Here is a 20,062-nt window from a genome sequence, read left to right on the forward strand (position 1 = left end):
TGCTGGTTTATAAAAAGGGGCACAAACAGTCAAAGTCCAATGCCCATATGGGTGGTGTTAGACATTACCCTTGCTTATGGAAGGACCTTTCAGAAGCCTGATAACAGAGGGGAAGAAGCTGTTCCTGAGTGTGGTGTTCAGTTTAATTTAGTTTAGTATTGTCAAATGTACCGAGGTACAGCGAAAGTTGTGTAGGAAAGTAACTGCAGATGCTGGTACAAATCGAAGGTATCACAAAATGCTGGAGTAACTCAGCTCTCCAAGATGCTGCCTGACCTGCTGAATTACTCCAGCATCTTGGAGAGAGCTCCCCAAGATGCTGCCTGACCTGCTGAGTTACTCCAGCATCTTGGAGAGAGCTCCCCAAGATGCTGCCTGACCTGCTGAGTTACTCCAGCATCTTGGAGAGAGCTCCCCAAGATGCTGCCTGACCTGCTGAGTTACTCCAGCATCTTGGAGAGAGCTCCGCAAGATGCTGCCTGACCTGCTGAGTTACTCCAGCATTTTGAGGTACAGCGAAAAGCTTTTTTGTCGTGTGCTATCCAGTCAACAGAAAGACAATAGACGATTACAATTGAGACATCCAGTGTTCAGATACAGGATAAAGGGAGTCATTCGATAGATCTTTTGGTCCCAGGTGTCAGAGAAACGATATATCTAAGAGGCGATTAAGAGAAGCATAGTTAAGAGTAAGAAATGCTGCTGTTGGAGTAGAGGTTTAAAATGTGGATCGATTGTAATGAATGTTTGTAGATCCGCGGTATTTATTCACAAAATGCTGGAGTAACTCAGCAGGTCAGGCAGCATCTCGGGAGAGAAGGAATGGGTGACGTTTCGGGTCGAGACCCTTCTTCAAAGCGGTTTGTAGATCCGCTTCTGGGGCCAGCAAGCTCAGTGTCGCCTGGCTTGGGAACGATTTCAAGCTTTTGTATCTTCTGCCCAACACGAGTGGGGAGGGGGTGGAATAAGTCTTATATGTTGCCTGCTCCCCACCGTTGATGGAGTCAATGGTGGGGAGCCTGGTCTGTGCGATGGACTGGGCACTACTTCCACAATGCTCCGCAGGTTTTTGTGGTGGTCGACAAAGCTGTTCCCAAACATAGTTGTGATGCAACCCAACAGTATACTTGCTATGGTGCATCTGTAGAAGTTTGTAAGAGTCAATGGAGACATGCCGAATTTCCTCAGTCTCCTAAGAAAGTAGAGCATTGGTGTACCTCCTTGGCTGTTGCTTCAATGTGGTTGCACCACAACAGATTATTGGTAATATTAACCCCAAGGGACTTGAAACTCTCAAGATAATCAGGAATATTGGGTTTTATTATAACGGATGGAACAGAGGATAATAACAGGGAATTCCTACTTCAACCATACCAACAGTACAGAGAAGACACCTTGATTACAGACACTAAATGCTGGAGTAACTCAGCGGGTCAGGCAGCATCTCTGGAGAGAAGGAATGGGTGACGTTTCGGATCCAGACGCTTCTTCAGACTGATGTCAGGGGATGGGGAGGGACAAAGATAGGATGTAGTAGGAGGCAGGAAGACTGGTGGGAGAATTGGGAAGGGGAGGGGGTAGAGAGGGAAAGATAGGGACTATTTGAAGTTAGAGAAGTCGATGTTGACACCAGTGGGGTGTAAACTACCCAAACGAAATATGAGGTGCTGTTCCTCCAATTTGCGCTGGGCCTCACTCTGACAATGGAGGAGGCCCAGGACTGAAAGGTCAGATTGGGAATGGGAGGGGGAGTTGAAGTGCTGAGCCACCGGAAAATCAGGTTGGTTAAGACGGACTGAGCGGAGGTGTTCAGTGAAATGATCGCCGAGCCTGCGCTCGATCTCGCCGGTGTAGAGAAGTTGACACCTGGTACAGCGGATACAGTAGATGAGGTTGGAGGAGGTGCAGGTGAACCTCTGCCTCACCTGGAAATACTGTCGAAGGTCCTTGGATGGAGTCGAGGGGGGAGGTAAAGGGACAGGTGGTGCATCTCCTGCGGTTGCAGGGGAAAGTACCTGGGGAGGGGGTGGTTTGGGTGGGAAGGGACGAGTGGACCAGGGAGTTGCGGAGGGAACGGTCCCTGCGGAAAGCAGAAAGGGGTGGAGATGGGAAGATGTGGCCAGTAGTGGGATCTCGTTGGAGGTGGAGGAAATGTTGGAGGATAATATGTTGTATGCGATGGCTGATGGGGTGGAAGGTGAGGACAAGGGGGACTCTGTCCTTGTTACGAAAGGGGGGAGGGGGAGCAAGAGCGGAGCTGCGGGATATTGAGGAGACCCTAGTGAGAGCCTCATCTATGATGGAAGAGGGGAAGTCCCGTTCGCTAAAGAATGAGGACATCTCTGGTGCCCTAGTATGAAACACCTCATCCCGGGCGCAGATGCGGCGTAGACGGAGGAATTGGGAGTAGGGGATAGAGTTTCTACAGGAAACAGGGTGGGAAGAAGTGTAGTCCAGATAGCTGTGGGAGTCAGTGGGTTTGTAGGAGATGTCTGACTCCTGTGATGTGATAGTCCGGGGGTCATCAAAGAGGTAGATAGTAGCTCAGCACTGCTCTCTGGTTGTGGTAGGATGATTCAGTTGCCTGTTAACAGCTGGGAAGAAACTGTCCCTGAATCTGGAGGTGTGCGTTTGCACACTTCTATACTTTTTACCTGATGGGAGAGGGGAGACAAGGGAGTGGCCGGGGTGTGACTCGTCCTTAATTATGCTGCTGGCCTTGCCGAGGCAGCGCGAGGTATAAATGGAGTCAATAGTGCATATCTGACGCCATTTGTAACTCACAAACGTTGTTGCAGGCTGACTCCCCACCTGCCACTGTCTCAGGCCACAGAACACATTAGCTGCCACCGTGACCACAAACCTTCTGCACATTCACCAAACTCTGGATGCCAGTTGAGAGTGAGAGTGAGCTGGACAGCTGGCGAAGGCATTTGCAGCTTCAAAAACAAACAAAACCCCAAGCAGGACGGTTAAAAAGGAACAATGTGCATTTGATGAAAATCCAAATGAAAGGAAAGTCTGTCTGTCCCAAAAACAAGAAATGCTCAACGGGGAAGTTCGTAGGTTCATTAAGGCATAGGGGCAGAATTAGGCCATTCGGCCCATCAAGTCTACTCCACCATTCAATCATCTTACCTTCTCAACCCCATTCTCCTGCCTTCTCCCCGCAACCCCTGAACCCTTTACTAATCAGGAACCTATCCATCTCCACCTTGAAAAATCCATCGACTTAGCCTCCACTGCCGTCTGTGAAAATGAATTCCACATATTCACCTCCCTCTGGGAGGGAGGGAGGGGGAAGGGAGGGATGTAGGGAGGGGCATGGAGGGAGGAAGGGGTGGAGGGAGGGGGGGATAAGGCGGGGGCTGAAATGGAGGGGGGTTGAGTGGGGGGGAAGGGGGGAGGATAAGGGGGGTTGAGGGGGATGGAGTGGGGGGAGGGGAATGGGGGTGGGAAGGGGGGAGGGGAAGGGGGGGGAGGGGGGTAAGCGTCTGGACCCGAAACGTCACCCATTCCTTCTCTCCAGAGTTCTATTGTTTGCAAATGCCTAATCTCTGCTTCCATGACTTTTTAAAATAAAACAAAAAGAGACACAGCTCGTGGAGGTGAAGTTAAAATTAACAGAGAAAGCAAAGAACAGTTCAATAAAGATGATCAATTGGCCTGATGCAGACAGAGTGGATCTCTAGTGCAAATATTCAATCAGTTACATCCAAAGTTTAAAGATCACGAAGCAGCAACTCTTCAAGAAATAGTTATAAATGTCAACTTTCCAAGAAGGAACTTTTTCACCCAGAGAGTTGTGAATTTGTGGAATTCTCTGCCACAGAGGGCAGTGGAGGCCAAATCACTGGATGAATTTAAGAGAGAGTTATTTAGAGCTCTGGGGGCTAGTGGAATCAAGGGATATGGGGAGAAGTTGGGCACAGGTTACTGATTGTGGATGATCAGCCATGATCATAATGAATGGCGGTGCTGGCTCGAAGGGCCGAATGGCCTCCTCCTGCACCTATTTTCTACGTTTCCATGTAACTATCAACTTATCCAAGAAGTTGAACAAAAATAATTGTTTGCAAACATTTTATATACAAATAAATCACAGAGTTGTGAACACTGCCCAGTCCAGCACACAGGATCTGCTTACTAAAATGGCACTGAAATATACCCATGACCTATTACGGTTTTTAGAGTCGAGTGGTCTATCTTGCTCCTCTAGTATCTTTGCTTATGACAATAATCAGAAGACTTGGTCGTAAAGTGCAAGTCTATGATGTCCCCAATCCAGGCGACTCTCTGCCTGCTGGTCCCAGAAGTGGATCTGCGATCTCTCATTACAATCGCTCCACTCTTTTAAACCTCCACTCCAACAGATCTGTACACTGTGGATAGCTTGATTGCAATCATGTATTGTCTTTCTGCTGACTGGTTCACACACAATGAAAAGCTTTTCTCTGTACATGCCAAGCCGACCAAATGACATAGCGGGCAAGTCAATTTGCCTGCATTTGGCCCGTAGCCCTTTGCACCCTTCCTATCCATCTATCTCTCCAAACATCTTTTAGAAGGTTTAATTATATCCGCTTCTTCCGTCATTGCTGGTTTGGGGAGTTTGTTTTCAGTGTACATTGCCTGCAATGTGGGAAAGACTGCAAAGGTGACCAAGCCTCAATGGTTCTCTACTGAGTGCAAGTCTGAAGAAGGGTCTCGACCCGAAACGTCACCCATTCCTTCTCTCCTGAGATGCTGCCTGACCTGCTGAGTTACTCCAGCATTTTGTGAATAAATACCTTCGCAAAGAATCAATAGTCAATATTATTTGTCACGTACACATAAATGTGCAGTGAAATGAAAGATTACCCACAATCCCAACAATAAGAGCAATAAAAATAAGCAATAACACACACAATCACAAACCAACACCAAACAAAAGAAGAAACATCCATCACAGTGAAACATCACCTATCCATGTTCCCCTGAGATACTGCCTAACCCGCTGAGTTACTCCAGCACTTTGTGTCTATCCCAAGTCAAAAACACTGTCTGTCCATTTCCCTCCCCAGATGCTGCCGGATCTACTGAGTTTCTCCGTTTCTTTGTGCTTTTTACTGAGCGTGATGGGTCTCAGGACTTCCTGAAGGCACCGTAGGAATAGTCACTTTATGTTTGCACATCTCAAAAGAAAGCAGAACACGATGTGCTTCCATCCACTGGCCCCTTGTGCACAAAAGCATTTGCTCTTAGAAACAACAAACACCGGAACAATGCATGTTCCAGTAGATGCACCGGCATCTGTTATCGCCAGGTGCAAACCGCTTTGTGGTTTCTACCACCTTCTCGATCTCCTTCCAGTGCGGGCAGGGCCTGTGTGACTCTAGACAGAATACGTGGTCTCTGCTTCAATCCAGTGCAAAGCTCGCAAATTCAGTGACTCAATGAGTCAAGGTGGCACAATGGCACAACAACAGAGCCGCTCCCTCACAGTGTCCTGGGTTCGACCCTGGCTACGGAATGTGCATGTCTCCCTAACATCACGTGGGTTTTCTCTAGTGCTCCACATTTCCTCCCACGTAAGTCATCGGAGCAGAAACATAGAAACATAGCAAATCGGCGCACCAGTGGGCCATTCAGCCCTTCGAGCCAGCACTGCCATTCAATATGGCTAATCAGCCAAAATCAGTACCCCGTTCCTGCTTTGTCCCCATATCCCTTGATTCCGTTAGCCCCAAGAGCTCTATCCAATTCTCTCTTGAAAATATCCAGTGAATCGGCCTACCCTGCCTTCCGTGACAGAGAATTCCACAGATTCAAAACTCTCTGGGTGAAAACGTTTTTCCTCATCTCAGTCCTAAATGGCCTACCCCTTATTCTTAAACTGTGACCCCGGTTCAGGACTCCCCCAACATCGGGAACATTTTACCTGCATCTAGCCTGTCCAATACCTTAAGAAATCTATATATTTCTATAATATCCCCACTCATCCTTCTAAATTCCAGTGAATATAAACCCAGTCGATCCAATCTTTCATCATGTGTCAGTCCCGCCATCCCGAGCGAAGGTGTTGAGCGCAGTCTGCCTTAACCAACCTGATCTCCCGGTGGCTCAGCACTTCAACCCCCCCCCCCCCCCCCCCCCCCTCCCATTCCCAATCTGACCTTTCTGTCCTGGGCCTCCTCCATTGTCACAGTGAGGCCAGCACAAATTGGAAGAACAACATCTCATATTTGGCTTGGGCATTTTACACCCAGCGGTATGAACATTGACCTCTAACTTCAGATAGTTCCTCTGTCCCTCTCTTTCCCCTCCCCCTTCCCAGTTCTCCCACTAGTCTTCCTGTCTCCTACTACATCCTATCTTTGTTCCGCCCCCTCCCCTGACATCAGTCTGAAGAAGGGTCTCGACCCGAAACATTCCTTCTCTCCCGAGATGCTGCCTGACCTGCTGAGTTACTCCAGCATTTTGTGAATAAATACCTTCGATTTGTACCAGCATCTGCAGTTATTTTCTTATACTATCAGTCTGAAGAGTGGTCTCGACCCGAAATGTCACCCATTCCTTCTCTCCAGAGATGTTGCCAGACCCGCTGGGTTATTCCAGCATTTTGTGTCTACCTTTGATTTAAACCAGCATCTGCAGTATTTTTCCTATACAAGGACACCCAGTTCATGTTGCACCTCCCCTTTTCTTAATCTGACACCGTTCAGATAATAATCTGCCTTCTTGTTCTTGCCACCAAAGTGGATAACCTCACATTTATCCACATTATATTGCATCTGCCCACTCACCCAACCTATCCAAAACACCCTGCAGCCTCATAGCATCCTCCTCGCAGCTCACACTGCCACCCAGCTTTGTGTCATCCACTTGGTACTTGCTAGATTAAAAGATCGTGTGGGAGTGCAACATTTGGATAAGAACCACAATTTTGGCTTCACATTTTTTCTTCTAAATTGACATGGCCTTGAATGCTGGGCATGAGTAGACATTAATTTTCCCCTAGTTCCTACTGTGTCCATCTGCAGTATTCTGTGCAGGTCAAATGAAAGTTTACTTGGGCTTACCCCATTGAAATGGAAGTGGCCAATAATGCCACTTGATAAATTTCAATCCGAGTTTCAATAAATGGAACTAACTATCATAAAGCAGTCATTATCAAGGTTGAGTGACTGAGCATTTCAGCATCTTGGACAAAGCAAGAACATTTCTTTCATTTCTGAGCCTGTTCATCAGTTACAAATCCAACCTTTTTTGTAGTCCTCGACAGCAGCTCGTATTCTGCTTGTGTAGCTTACAGTTTTATATGTTTCTGTAAGATCCCCTCTCATCATTCTAAATTGCAGCGAATACAATCCCAGTCGACCCATTCTTTCATCATTCCATCGGCCATTCCATTCCATGACCTCCCATTCATTCGGCCAATCGAATCTACTCCGCCATTCAGCCATGGCTGGTCTGTCTTTCCCTCTCAACCCCATTCTCCTTGCCTTCTCCCTATAACATTTTACACCCCCTCCTAATCAAGAATCTGTCATATCTCTGCCTTAAAAATACACAATCACTTGGCTTCCATAGCCATCTGGGGCAATGAATTCCATAGATTCACCACTCTCTGACTAAAGAAATTGCTCCCCATCTTCTTCCTAAATGTAAGTTCCAAAGACGTGCAAGTTTGTAGGTTAATTGGCCTCTGTAAATTGCCCCGAGTGCATAGGATGCAAAAGTCGGATAACATAGAACTAGTTTGAATGGGTGATTGATGGTCGACGTGGGCTCGGTGGGCCGAAGGGCCTGTTTCCGTGCTGCATCTAAACTCGAAAAGGTGCAGCAAGTTTCTGTATCAACTGTTTGCAGGAAATGAATCATAGAACATTGAACAGTACAGTACTGAAACAGGCCCTTCGGCCCACAATGTCAATAACGAACATGATGCCAAGACCAACTCCTATCTGCCTGCACATGATCCATATCCCTCCATATCAATGCAAATATCCAAAAGCCTCTGAAATGCCACTATCGTACCTGCCTCCACCATTATTCCTGGCACCGCATTCCAAGCGCTCATCTTTGTAAAACTTGCCCCACACATCTCCTTTAAACATTGTCCCTCTCAGTCATACAGCATGGAAACAGGCCCATCGACCCAACTTGCCCACACCGTCCAAAATGTTCCATTTACACTAGTCCCATCTGCTTGCATTTGACCCATGTACCTATCTAAATGCTTCTTAAACGTTGTAGTAGCACCTGCCTCCGGCAGCTCACCCAAAACCCTTTGTGTTAAAAGGGTTCTTATTAAATCTTTCTCCCCCTCATTTTAAACCCATGTCCTCTGGTTCTCGATTCCCCTACTCTAGGCAAGACTCTGTGCGTTTACTCCATCTATCCCTGTCACAATTTTGTACACTTCTATAAGATCACTCCTCATCCTCCTGTGCTCCAAGGAATAGAGTCCTAACCTGCTCAACTGCACCCTACAGATAAGGCCCTCGAGTCCTGGCAACATCCTCTAAATCTTCTCTGCACTTTCCAGCTTGACATCTTTCCTAATAACATGGTGCCCAAAACTAAAACACAAGACTCTACCCCACCAACATCTTATATAACTGCCACATGACTACCCCCCCCCCCACACACATTTTTCTAAATCCCCCCTTCTCACTATAAAGCTATGATCTTCCCAGTAACTTCACAAGCAAGGACAGCTTGACTCCTTCAATGTTGCAGGTAACTTTCAGAAGCATTATCTGCTTCCAAAGTTACAAGCTTGCTCTGCAAGTAAAGGAATCCAGCACAATTTGATAACACAATGGTGAAGCAAGCACAGCTGCCGGCTGCCTCATGGCTCCAGCCCCCTGGGCTTAATCCTGCTTTCCAGTGCTGACTGTGTGGAGTTTGCAAGCTCTCCCTCCAAATGCATGAGTTTCATCTGGGTGTACCAGCTTCCTCGCATTAAGTGAATCTGTGGAATTCATTGTCGCAGACGGCTGAAGAGGACAGGTCTTCGGGTATTTTTAATGCAGAGATAGATTGGTGCTTGATTAGTACGGGTGTCAGTGGTTATGGGGAGAAGGCAGGAGAATGGGGTTAAGGGAAAGATAGATCAGCTGTGACTGAATGGCAGAGTAGGTATCACAAAATGCTGGAGTAACTCAGCAGGTCAGGCAGCATCTAGGAGAGGGGGAATGGGTGACGTTTCTTCTGTCTGAAGAAGGGTCTCGACCCGAAACGTCACCCATTCCCTCTCTCCCAGATGCTACCTGACCTGCTGAGTTACTCCAGCATTTTGTGATACCTTCGATTTATACCAGCATCTGCAGTTATTTTCCTACACGAATGGCAGAGTAGACTCGATAGACCAAATGGACTAATTCTGCTCCTATAACATGAACATATCACAAATATGCATGATTTAATAGGTTAATTGGACTGTGTAAATTGCCCCAAATGTGTAGATGAAGAGTAGAATCTGAAGGAACAGGAACTTGGGAATTACTGTAAACGGATACTTGTTGGTCAGCAGACTTTGTGGATTGAAGGGCCTGTTTTCGTGCATGAAGTAACTTGGGCTAGCAAAACTGGACTGGGGGGTTAAAGAAGGCTTTCAACGACCAGAAGGGGAAATAGGATAGGACAGGAGGGTCAATCACAGGCAGTTGGGACTAGTGTGGCTGGGACAAGTTGGGCCGTAGGGCCTGTTTCCACACTGTATCACTCTATATACTGAGGGACAACTTTTTTCACACACATTGGGAGGGAGGTATTTAGAAAGAGCTGCCAGAGGAGGTAGTTGAGGCAGGTGCTATATCAATATAAGAGATTTGGACACAGGGACAACATGGACATGAATACACTGGAATTTAGAAGGATGAGAGGAGATCTTATCGAAACGTATAAGATTATTAAGGGGTTGGACACGTTAGAGGCAGGAAACATGTTCCCAATGTTGGGGGAGTCCAGAACAAGGGGCCACAGTTTTAAGAATAAGGGGTAAGGCCATGTAGAACTGAGATGAGGAAAAACTTTTTCAGTCAGAGAGTTGTGAATCTGTGGAATTCTTTGCCTCAGAAAGCAGTGGAGGCCAATTCTCTGAATGCATTCAAGAGAGAGCTAGATAGAGCTCTTAAGGATAGCGGAGTCAGGGGGTATGGGGAGAAGGCAGGAACGGGGTACTGATTGAGAATGATCAGATTGAATGGTGGTGTTGGCTCGAAGGGCCGAATGGCCTCCTCCTGCACCTATTGTCTATTGAAAGATTTAGAGGCCAAAGGTGGGATGAGCCTACATGGGGCATTTTTACCAGCATGGCTTGGGCAAGTTGGTCTGAAAGGCCTGCCTTGCATGACTCTAATACTAATGGTGGTGGTGGTGTTGCATGACTCTAATACTAATGGTGGTGGTGTTGCATGACTCTAATACTAATGGTGGTGGTGTTGCATGACTCTAATACTAATGGTGGTGGTGTTGCATGACTCTAATACTAATGGTGGTGGTGTTGCATGACTCTAATACTAATGGTGGTGGTGTTGCATGACTCTAATACTAATGGTGGTGGTGTTGCATGACTCTAACACTAATGGTGGTGGTGTTGCATGACTCTATAATACTAATGGTGGTGGTGTTGCATGACTCTAATACTAATGGTGGTGTTGCATGACTCTGATACTAATGGTGGCGGTGTTGCATGACTCTGATACTATTGGTGGTGGTGTTGCATGACTCTGATACTAATGGTGGTGGTGTTGCATGACTCTAATATTAATGGTGGTGGTGTTGCATGACTCTAATACTAATGGTGGTGGTGTTGCATGACTCTAATACTAATGGTGGTGGTGTTGCATGACTCTAATACTAATGGTGGTGGTGTTGCACGACTCTAATACTAATGGTGGTGGTGTTGCATGACTCTAATACTAATGGTGGTGGTGGTGGTGGTTGCATGACTCTAATACTAATGGTGGTGGTGTTGCATGACTCTAATACTAATGGTGGTGGTGTTGCATGACTCTAATACTAATGGTGGTGGTGGTTGCATGACTCTAATACTAATGGTGGTGGTGTTGCATGACTCTAATACTAATGGTGGTGGTGTTGCATAACTCTAATACTAATGGTGGTGGTGTTGCATGACTCTAATACTAATGGTGGTGGTGTTGCATGACTCTAATACTAATGGTGGTGGTGTTGCATGACTCTAATACTAATGGTGGTGGTGGTTGCATGACTCTATAATACTAATGGTGCTGGTGTTGCATGACTCTAATACTAATGGTGGTGGTGTTGCATGACTCTAATACTAATGGTGGCGGTGTTGCATGACTCTAATACTAATGGTGGCGGTGTTGCATGACTCTAATACTAATGGTGGTGGTGTTGCATGACTCTAATACTAATGGTGGTGGTGTTGCATGACTCTATAATACTAATGGTGGTGGTGTTGCATGACTCTATAATACTAATGGTGGTGGTGTTGCATGACTCTAATACCAATGGTGGTGGTGTTGCATGACTCTAATACTAATGGTGGTGGCGTTGCATGACTCTAATACTAATGGTGGTGGTGTTGCATGACTCTAATACTAATGGTGGTGGTGTTGCATGACTCCAATACTAATGGTGGTGGTGTTGCATGACTCTAATACTAATGGTGGTGGTGTTGCATGACTCTAACACTAATGGTGGTGGTGTTGCATGACTCTAATACTAATGGTGGTGGTGGTTGCATGACTCTATAATACTAATGGTGCTGGTGTTGCATGACTCTAATACTAATGGTGGTGGTGTTGCATGACTCTAATACTAATGGTGGTGGTGTTGCATGACTAATACTAATGGTGGTGGTGTTGCATGACTCTAATACTAATGGTGGTGGTGTTGCATGACTCTGATACTAATGGTGGTGGTGTTGCATGACTCTAATACTAATGGTGGTGGTGTTGCATGACTAATACTGATGGTGATGGTGTTGCATGACTCTAATACTAATGTTGGTGGTGGTTGCATGACTCTAATACTAATGGTGGTGGTGTTGCATGACTCTAATACTAATGGTGGTGGTGTTGCATGACTCTAATACTAATGGTGGTGGTGTTGCATGACTCTAATACTAATGGTGGTGGTGTTGCATGACTCCAATACTAATGGTGGTGGTGTTGCATGACTCTAATACTAATGGTGGTGGTGGTTGCATGACTCTATAATACTAATGGTGCTGGTGTTGCATGACTCTAATACTAATGGTGGTGGTGTTGCATGACTCTAATACTAATGGTGGTGGTGTTGCATGACTCCAATACTAATGGTGGTGGTGTTGCATGACTCCAATACTAATGGTGGTGGTGTTGCATGACTCTAACACTAATGGTGGTGGTGTTGCATGACTCTAATACTAATGGTGGTGGTGGTTGCATGACTCTATAATACTAATGGTGCTGGTGTTGCATGACTCTAATACTAATGGTGGTGGTGTTGCATGACTCTAATACTAATGGTGGTGGTGTTGCATGACTCTAATACTAATGGTGGTGGTGTTGCATGACTCCAATACTAATGGTGGTGGTGTTGCATGACTCTAATACTAATGGTTGTGGTGTTGCATGACTAATACTAATGGTGGTGGTGTTGCATGACTCTAATACTAATGGTGGTGGTGTTGCATGACTCTATAATACTAATGGTGCTGGTGTTGCATGACTCTAATACTAATGGTGGTGGTGTTGCATGACTCTAATACTAATGGTGGCGGTGTTGCATGACTCTAATACTAATGGTGGTGGTGTTGCGTGACTCTAATACTAATGGTGGTGGTGTTGCGTGACTCTAATACTAATGGTGGTGGTGTTGCATGACTCTAATACTAATGGTGGTGGTGTTGCATGACTCTGATACTAATGGTGGTGGTGTTGCATGACTCTAATACTAATGGTGGTGGTGTTGCATGACTAATACTAATGGTGGTGGTGTTGCATGACTCTAATACTAATGGTGGTGGTGTTGCATGACTCTAATACTAATGGTGGTGGTGTTGCATGACTCTAATACTAATGGTGGTGGTGTTGCATGACTCTAATACTAATGGTGGTGGTGTTGCATGACTCCAATACTAATGGTGGTGGTGTTGCATGACTCTAATACTAATGGTGGTGGTGTTGCATGACTCTAATACTAATGGTGGTGGTGTTGCATGACTCTAATACTAATGGTGCTGGTGTTGCATGACTAATACTAATGGTGGTGGTGTTGCATGACTCTAATACTAATGGTGGTGGTGTTGCATGACTAATACTAATGGTGGTGGTGTTGCATGACTCTAATACTAATGGTGGTGGTGTTGCATGACTCTGATACTAATGGTGGTGGTGTTGCATGACTCTAATACTAATGGTGGTGGTGTTGCATGACTAATACTAATGGTGGTGGTGTTGCATGACTCTAATACTAATGGTGGTGGTGTTGCATGACTCTAATACTAATGGTGGTGGTGTTGCGTGACTCTAATACTAATGGTGGTGGTGTTGCGTGACTCTAATACTAATGGTGGAGGTGTTGCATGACTCTGATACTAATGGTGGTGGTGTTGCATGACTCTAATACTAATGGTGGTGGTGTTGCATGACTCTATAATACTAATGGTGTTGGTGTTGCATGACTAATACTAATGGTGGTGGTGTTGCATGACTCTAATACTAATGGTGGTGGTGTTGCATGACTAATACTAATGGTGGTGGTGTTGCATGACTCCAATACTAATGGTGGTGGTGTTGCATGACTAATACTAATGGTGGTGGTGTTGCATGACTCTAATACTAATGGTTGTGGTGTTGCATGACTCTAATATTAATGGTGGTGGTGTTGCATGACTCTAATACTAATGGTGGTGGTGTTGCATGACTCTAATACTAATGGTGGTGGTGTTGCGTGACTCTAATACTAATGGTGGTGGTGTTGCATGACTCTAATACTAATGGTGTTGGTGTTGCATGACTAATACTAATGGTGGTGGTGTTGCATGACTCTAACACTAATGGTGGTGGTGTTGCATGACTCTATAATACTAATGGTGGTGGTGTTGCATGACTCTATAATACTAATGGTGGTGGTGTTGCATGACTCTAATACTAATGGTGGTGGTGTTGCATGACTCTATAATACTAATGGTGGTGGTGTTGCATGACTCTAATACTAATGGTGGTGGTGGTGGTTGCAACAAACGCCCACGCCGCACATGATTGCAGGCGCTGTACCTGAGGCTGGCTCGTGTACTTGCTCGGTTGTGCGGTCCCCATCGCCGGCGCACGGCTGCTGCCGGCTCCCGTGCCTGTAGTTGAGCGGCTCCTTGAGTTGGAAAGCGCCGGTGGAGGCGGCGCGGAGCAGGGAGGCCGGAATCAAGCGAGAGCGCACAATCTCCATTGCTGAGGATTGCAAAACTGTGTGTCTTAGTGGGGGAGGGACGTCGGGTAGGGAGGGAAACAAGTGCAAAGGGCAGCTTGCAAATGTGTTGAAAACAAGACGAGCTCTGCAGCACAATCTGTTGCACTTTGCTTTTGTCCAGCGTAAAAGAAAATGCAATCGATTGCAACTCAACTCCGCAGTTAAATGCACTTTGGATTAACTGAGGCAGCCATCAGCAAACCGTCCCTTGCAACCCCTGATTGGAGAGAGCCAGTGTCTGTGCAATGATGCAGTGTCTATGCATTGATTAACAAGGCTGCAGCCACGCAGTCTGATTGAGTAACACGCTTGTAGATCAAATCTAGAGCCCGCCCTGCTGTGAAGGGACGGAGACAAAAGTTTAACAGCTAGAGTGAAACGATTTGTCTTTGCAAACAACCCGGTGAAATCATACAGCAGACCTCACCTAGGCAGGACACAGGTTTCTGGTGCCAAAAGTTACACAAAAGTTCACCAAACAGTCCTTATCTTCTGCCTGCCAGAGGAACAGCTGGTAAAACTGTATCAGAAAACACAGAACAGCACAGCAAGGGAACATGCCTCAGATATTTGTGTTGGAAGGAACTGCAGACGCTGGATAAAACCGAAAATAGACACAAAATGCTCAGTGGGGGACATGCAGTCTAGGTCTGATTAAGGGTCAGACCCAAAACGTCACCCATTCCTTCTCTCCAGAGATGCTGCCTGTCCCACCGAGTTACTCCAACATTTTGTGCCTATCTTAGGCCTTAGATATTAATGGAAAAAAAGAGGTGTGGGATTAGTGCACAGACACTGCACCTTCCCCTTTGCTCAACATATTGTACTTCACTTATTGACTTGATTGTATTGATGTATCTGAAGATGGACACAAAGTGCTGGAGTAATTCGGCAGGTCAGGCAGCATCTCTGGGGAAAAAGAATGAGTGACGTTTCGGGTCGGAACCCTTCTTCAGAAAAGTCAAGTCAAGTTTATTTGTCACATACGTATACAAGATGTGCAGTGAAATGAAAGTGGCAATGCCTGCGGATTGTGCTAAAACTACAAACCAGAATAGAAAAAAAAATTAACACAAAAAATAAATTAATACAGTAAATTAAATTAGTCCCTGGTGATATGAGAGTTAACAGTCCTGATGGGAAACTCCGTCTCATCCTCTCTGTTTTCACAGCGTGACAGCGGAGGCGTTTGCCTGACCGTAGCAGCTGGAACAGTCCGTTGCTGGGGTGGTAGGGGGTCCCCCATAATGTTGCTGGCTCTGGATCTACACCTCCTGATGTATAGGTCCTGCAGGAGGGCGAGTGTAGTTCCCATAGTGCGTTCAGCCGAACGCACTACTCTCCGCAGAGCCTTCCTGTCCTGGGCAGAGCTATTCCCAAACCAGATTGTGATGTTTCCGGACAAGATGCTTTCTACAGCCCCAGAGTAGAAGCACTGAAGGATCCTCAGAGAGACTCTGGATTTCCTCAACTGTATGAGGTGGTAAAGGCGCTGCCTTGCCTTACTCACCAGTGCGGCAATGTGTGTTGTCCATGTCAGATGCTCTGTGATGTGGACTCCCAGGTATTTAAAGCTGCTCACCCTGTCTACAGTAATCCCATTTATCTCCAGTGGCGTGTACGTCCTCGGATGTTGAGCCCTTCTAAAGTCTACAATCAGCTCTTTAGTTTTTGTGATATTCAAGAGGAGGCTGTTCTGACATCAGAGTGCCAGATCAGCCACCTCCTCCCGGTAGGCCTTCTCCTCTTTATCGGAGATCTGGCCCACCACCACAGTGTCGTCAGCAAACTTGATGATGGAGTTGGAGCTGAACCTGGCCACACAGTCATGTGTGTACAGGGAGTACAGTAGGGGGCTAAGGATGTAACCCTGGGGGGATCCTGTGTTCAGGGTGAAGGGGTTAGATGTATGTCTCCCCATTTTGACCACTTGGGGTCATTATCTGACCCTAGTATTATCTGATTTGATTGGATAGCACTCAAAAACATTTCACTGTACCACTGTACACGTGACAATAATAATCCTAAAGTCAATTAAACATTTAAATATACATTTCAAATCTAATGTTAGGTGTTGTAAAAGGCATTGCTAAACTTTTCAGAGATACGAGATGTTGTAGATTTCATTTAGTTTAGAGATACAGCGTGGAAACAGGCCCTTTGGCCCACGCTGACCGATGATCACCTGTACACTAGTTCGATGGCATCCCAGTTTTGCAACCTGTACACTACGGCCAATTTACAGAAGCCAATTAACCTACAAATCTGCACGCCTTTGGAATGAGGGAAGAAAGCCGAGCACGTGGAGAAAACTCGCACGGTCACAGGGAGAGCGTATAAACTCCATACAGACAGCACTCGTAGTCAGGACCGAACACGAGTCTGTAGCGCTGTAAGGCAACAACGCCACCGCTGTGCCACCCTATGATGCCGAGGTCTGGAGCAAAAACTGTTGGGAGGAACTCAGTGGGTCTGACACGATGGAGGGAAATGGAGAGTCAACGTTTTGGATTAAGACTTTTCTGGATTGAGTGTGGGGGGGGGGGGGGATAACCAGTTTAAAGAGGTGGGGGGTAGAAACTGGGTAGAGATGTGGGAGGAGTTGAAAACACAGTGGGGATTATTGTAGGATTTGTGTAAATGGTGGTTGACATGGATTCAATGGGCCGAATAGCCTGTTTCGTGATGTGTGACTCATTATGAACTCTACTGCTCTTTTCTTTTACTCTACTTAGTTCTGCACATCAATCATAGAAACTAGTAAAACATTACTGAATAGTACTCCAGTTTGCTATTTTATTACTCATCTACAAGATGTGGGTGTTGCCAGCAAAACCAGCATTCATTGACCGTGCCCAATTGGAGCATTGATGCCTTGGACCACAGCAGGTCACTTGGTGCAAGTACTCTACAATGCTGTTGGTTAGGGAATCTTAGGAATTCAATCCATGAAGCTGGCCGCCCACTGCAGATACTGCAAGGAATCCGATGCTGGTTTACAAAAAAATACAGTGCTGGAGAAACTCAGTGGGTCAGGCAGCATCTCTGGAAACATAGAAAATAGGTGCAGGAGTAGGCCATTCGGCCCTTCGAGCCTGCACCGCCATTCAATATGATCATGGCTGATCATCCAATTCAGTATCCCGTACCTGCCTTCTCTCCATACCCCCTGATCCCTTTAGCCACAAGGGCCACATCTAACTCCCTCTTAAATATAGCCAATGAACTGGCCTCAACTACCTTCTGTGGCAGAGAATTCCACAGATTCATCACTCTGTGTGAAAAAAAAGGTTCTCATCTCGGTCCTAAAAGACTTCCCCCTTATCCTTAAACTGTGACTTCCTTGTTCTGGACTTCCCCAACATCGGGAACAATCTTCCTGCATCGAGCCTGTCCAACCCCTTAAGAATGTTGTAAGTTTCTATAAGATCCCCCCTCAATCTTCTAAATGCCAGCAAGGACAATGTTTAAGAAACATTTAGACAGGAATGATGAGCTTTTAACGGCACTGGGCCCAAACTCACTGGGGTTTAGAAGGACGAGGAGGGACCTCGTTAAAACTTACCGAATAGTTAAAGGCCTGGATATTGTAAAGGATGAGGATGACACGAGTGGGACTGTCTAGGACCAGAGGCCATAGGCTCAGAATAAAAGTACGTACCTTTACAAAGGAGATGGGGAAGAATTTCTATAGTCAGAGGGTGGTGATTCTGTGGAACTCATTGCCGCACGCAGCTGTGGAGCCCAAGTCATTGGGTATTTTTAAGGTGCAAATTGACAGATTCTTGATTCGTCTGGGGTTATAGGGAGCAGGCAGGAGAATGAGGTTGAGAGGGAAAGATACATATGATTGAATGGTGGAGTATTAATGGGCCGAATGGGCTAATTCTGCTCCTATAACTTATGAACTTTGTTTTGGTCACCCTGCTGCAGGTAAGATATTGTTAAGCTGGAAAGCGTGAGGAGATTTACAAGGATGTTGCCAGGACTTAAGGCCTAAGCTACAGGGAGAGGATGGGCATGCTAGGACTTTACTTCTTGGAGCACAGGAGGATGAGGTGCAATCATATTGACATGTACAAGATCACGAGGGGAATTGAAAGGTAGATCCAGTCTTATACCCAGAGTAGGGGAATCAAGAACCAAATGACATTGGTTTAAGGCAAGAAGTGAAAGATTTAACAAGAACCATGGGGCAACATTTTCCACACAATAGGTGGTGGGTATATGGAACGTGCTGCCAGAGAATGTAGCCACGGCAGGTAGTATAACATCATTTAAAAGACATTTGGATAGGTCTATGCATGGGAAAGGTTTAGAGGGATGTGGGCCAAACACAGGCAGCTGGGACGAGTGTAGCTAGGGTATCTTGGTGAACATGGGCAAGTCAGGCCGAAAATCATGTTTTCATGCTGTATAACTCTATGACATATGGCAATGACGGATGTCAGGGGAGAGGCAGGCGATTGGGGTTAGGAGGGAGAGATTGACTAGCCATGTTTGAATGGCAGAGTAGACGATGGGCCAAATAGCCTAATTCTGCTCCTATCACATGACTTTATGGCAATCATCCCCTCCAAACTCATAGCCATGCTGAAAGACACAGGACTTTATATCTTCTGTTGCAACGGGATCCTTGACTTCCCCATCAGCAGACCTCAATCAGTTCAGATCGGTAACATCTCCACCTCACTGACCATCAAAGGTGCACCTCAAGGCCGTGTGCTTAGCCCCCTGCTCTGTTCTCTTCACACCATGTCTGTGTGGCTGTGCAGAGCTCCAATGCCATCTATCAATTTGCCAATGTCATCATTGTTGTTGGCCAAATCATGGTTGGTGATGAGTCAGTGTACAGGAGATAGAACTCCTGGTTGACTGGTGCCACAACAATGACCTCTCGCTCAATGTCAACAAGACCAAGGAAGGGGAAGTCAGGAGACTATGTGACAATTTTCATGAGTGGGGCGCCGATGTACAAGTTAACAACTTCAAATTCCCAGGTGTTACCTGCTCAGTTGACCTGTAATAGATTTAATCACAAAGGCAGTATATGCCAGTGCCTCTACTCTCTTAGAAGTTTAAAGACATTTGGCATGTCACCAAATACTCAACTGAACTTCTACAGTTACACTGTAGAAAATGTACGGACTGGTTGCAATTTCAATGCAATAGGGACACAAAAGGTTGCAGAGAATAGTGGACTCAGCCCGATCCATCACAGAATTAGTCTTCCCCACCATCAAGGTGAACACAAGATGCTGCCTTGAGAAGGCAACATCTATCACCAAGGATTGCCACCATTTGAGACATGCCCTCTTCACACTGCTACCATCCGAGGAGATACTGAAGCCTAAAGTCACATACATTTGAGATGCACCATATTAAGTAAGGATAATACCAACTTTGCAACTGACACATATGTTTAGCCTCTTCTACATGTGGAAACTAGGAAAACATTCCATTCATTAGAACAAGTGTCCATCACCTCGATAACCAATATTTACTATTCGTGTCCCAACCTGAACATCACCTGTCCATTCCCTCCACAGATGCAAAATTCCTCGGGCACTTTGTTTTGCTTTATTTGAAAGATGCTAAATCTCTCAATATTCACCAACATCGTAAGTAGGCCGTT

At 46.0% G+C, this 20,062-nt stretch overlaps 1 protein-coding gene across 1 annotated transcript in view; it reads right to left on the bottom strand.

The window, feature by feature from the left end:
• Positions 1-14,639, bottom strand: part of LOC144598157 (4-trimethylaminobutyraldehyde dehydrogenase-like) — a 52,173-nt gene extending 37,534 nt beyond the window's left edge. The window contains exon 1 of the mRNA XM_078408055.1: positions 14,241-14,639. Coding sequence (XP_078264181.1) covers positions 14,241-14,406 — 166 coding nt within the window. The 5' untranslated portion in view covers positions 14,407-14,639. The remainder of the gene's footprint in view (positions 1-14,240) is intronic.
• Between the last annotated feature and the right edge of the window lie 5,423 nt (positions 14,640-20,062).

The sequence above is a fragment of the Rhinoraja longicauda genome, chromosome 11 (assembly GCF_053455715.1).
Source record: "Rhinoraja longicauda isolate Sanriku21f chromosome 11, sRhiLon1.1, whole genome shotgun sequence".
In the NCBI taxonomy this organism is placed as follows: Eukaryota; Metazoa; Chordata; class Chondrichthyes; order Rajiformes; family Arhynchobatidae; genus Rhinoraja; species Rhinoraja longicauda.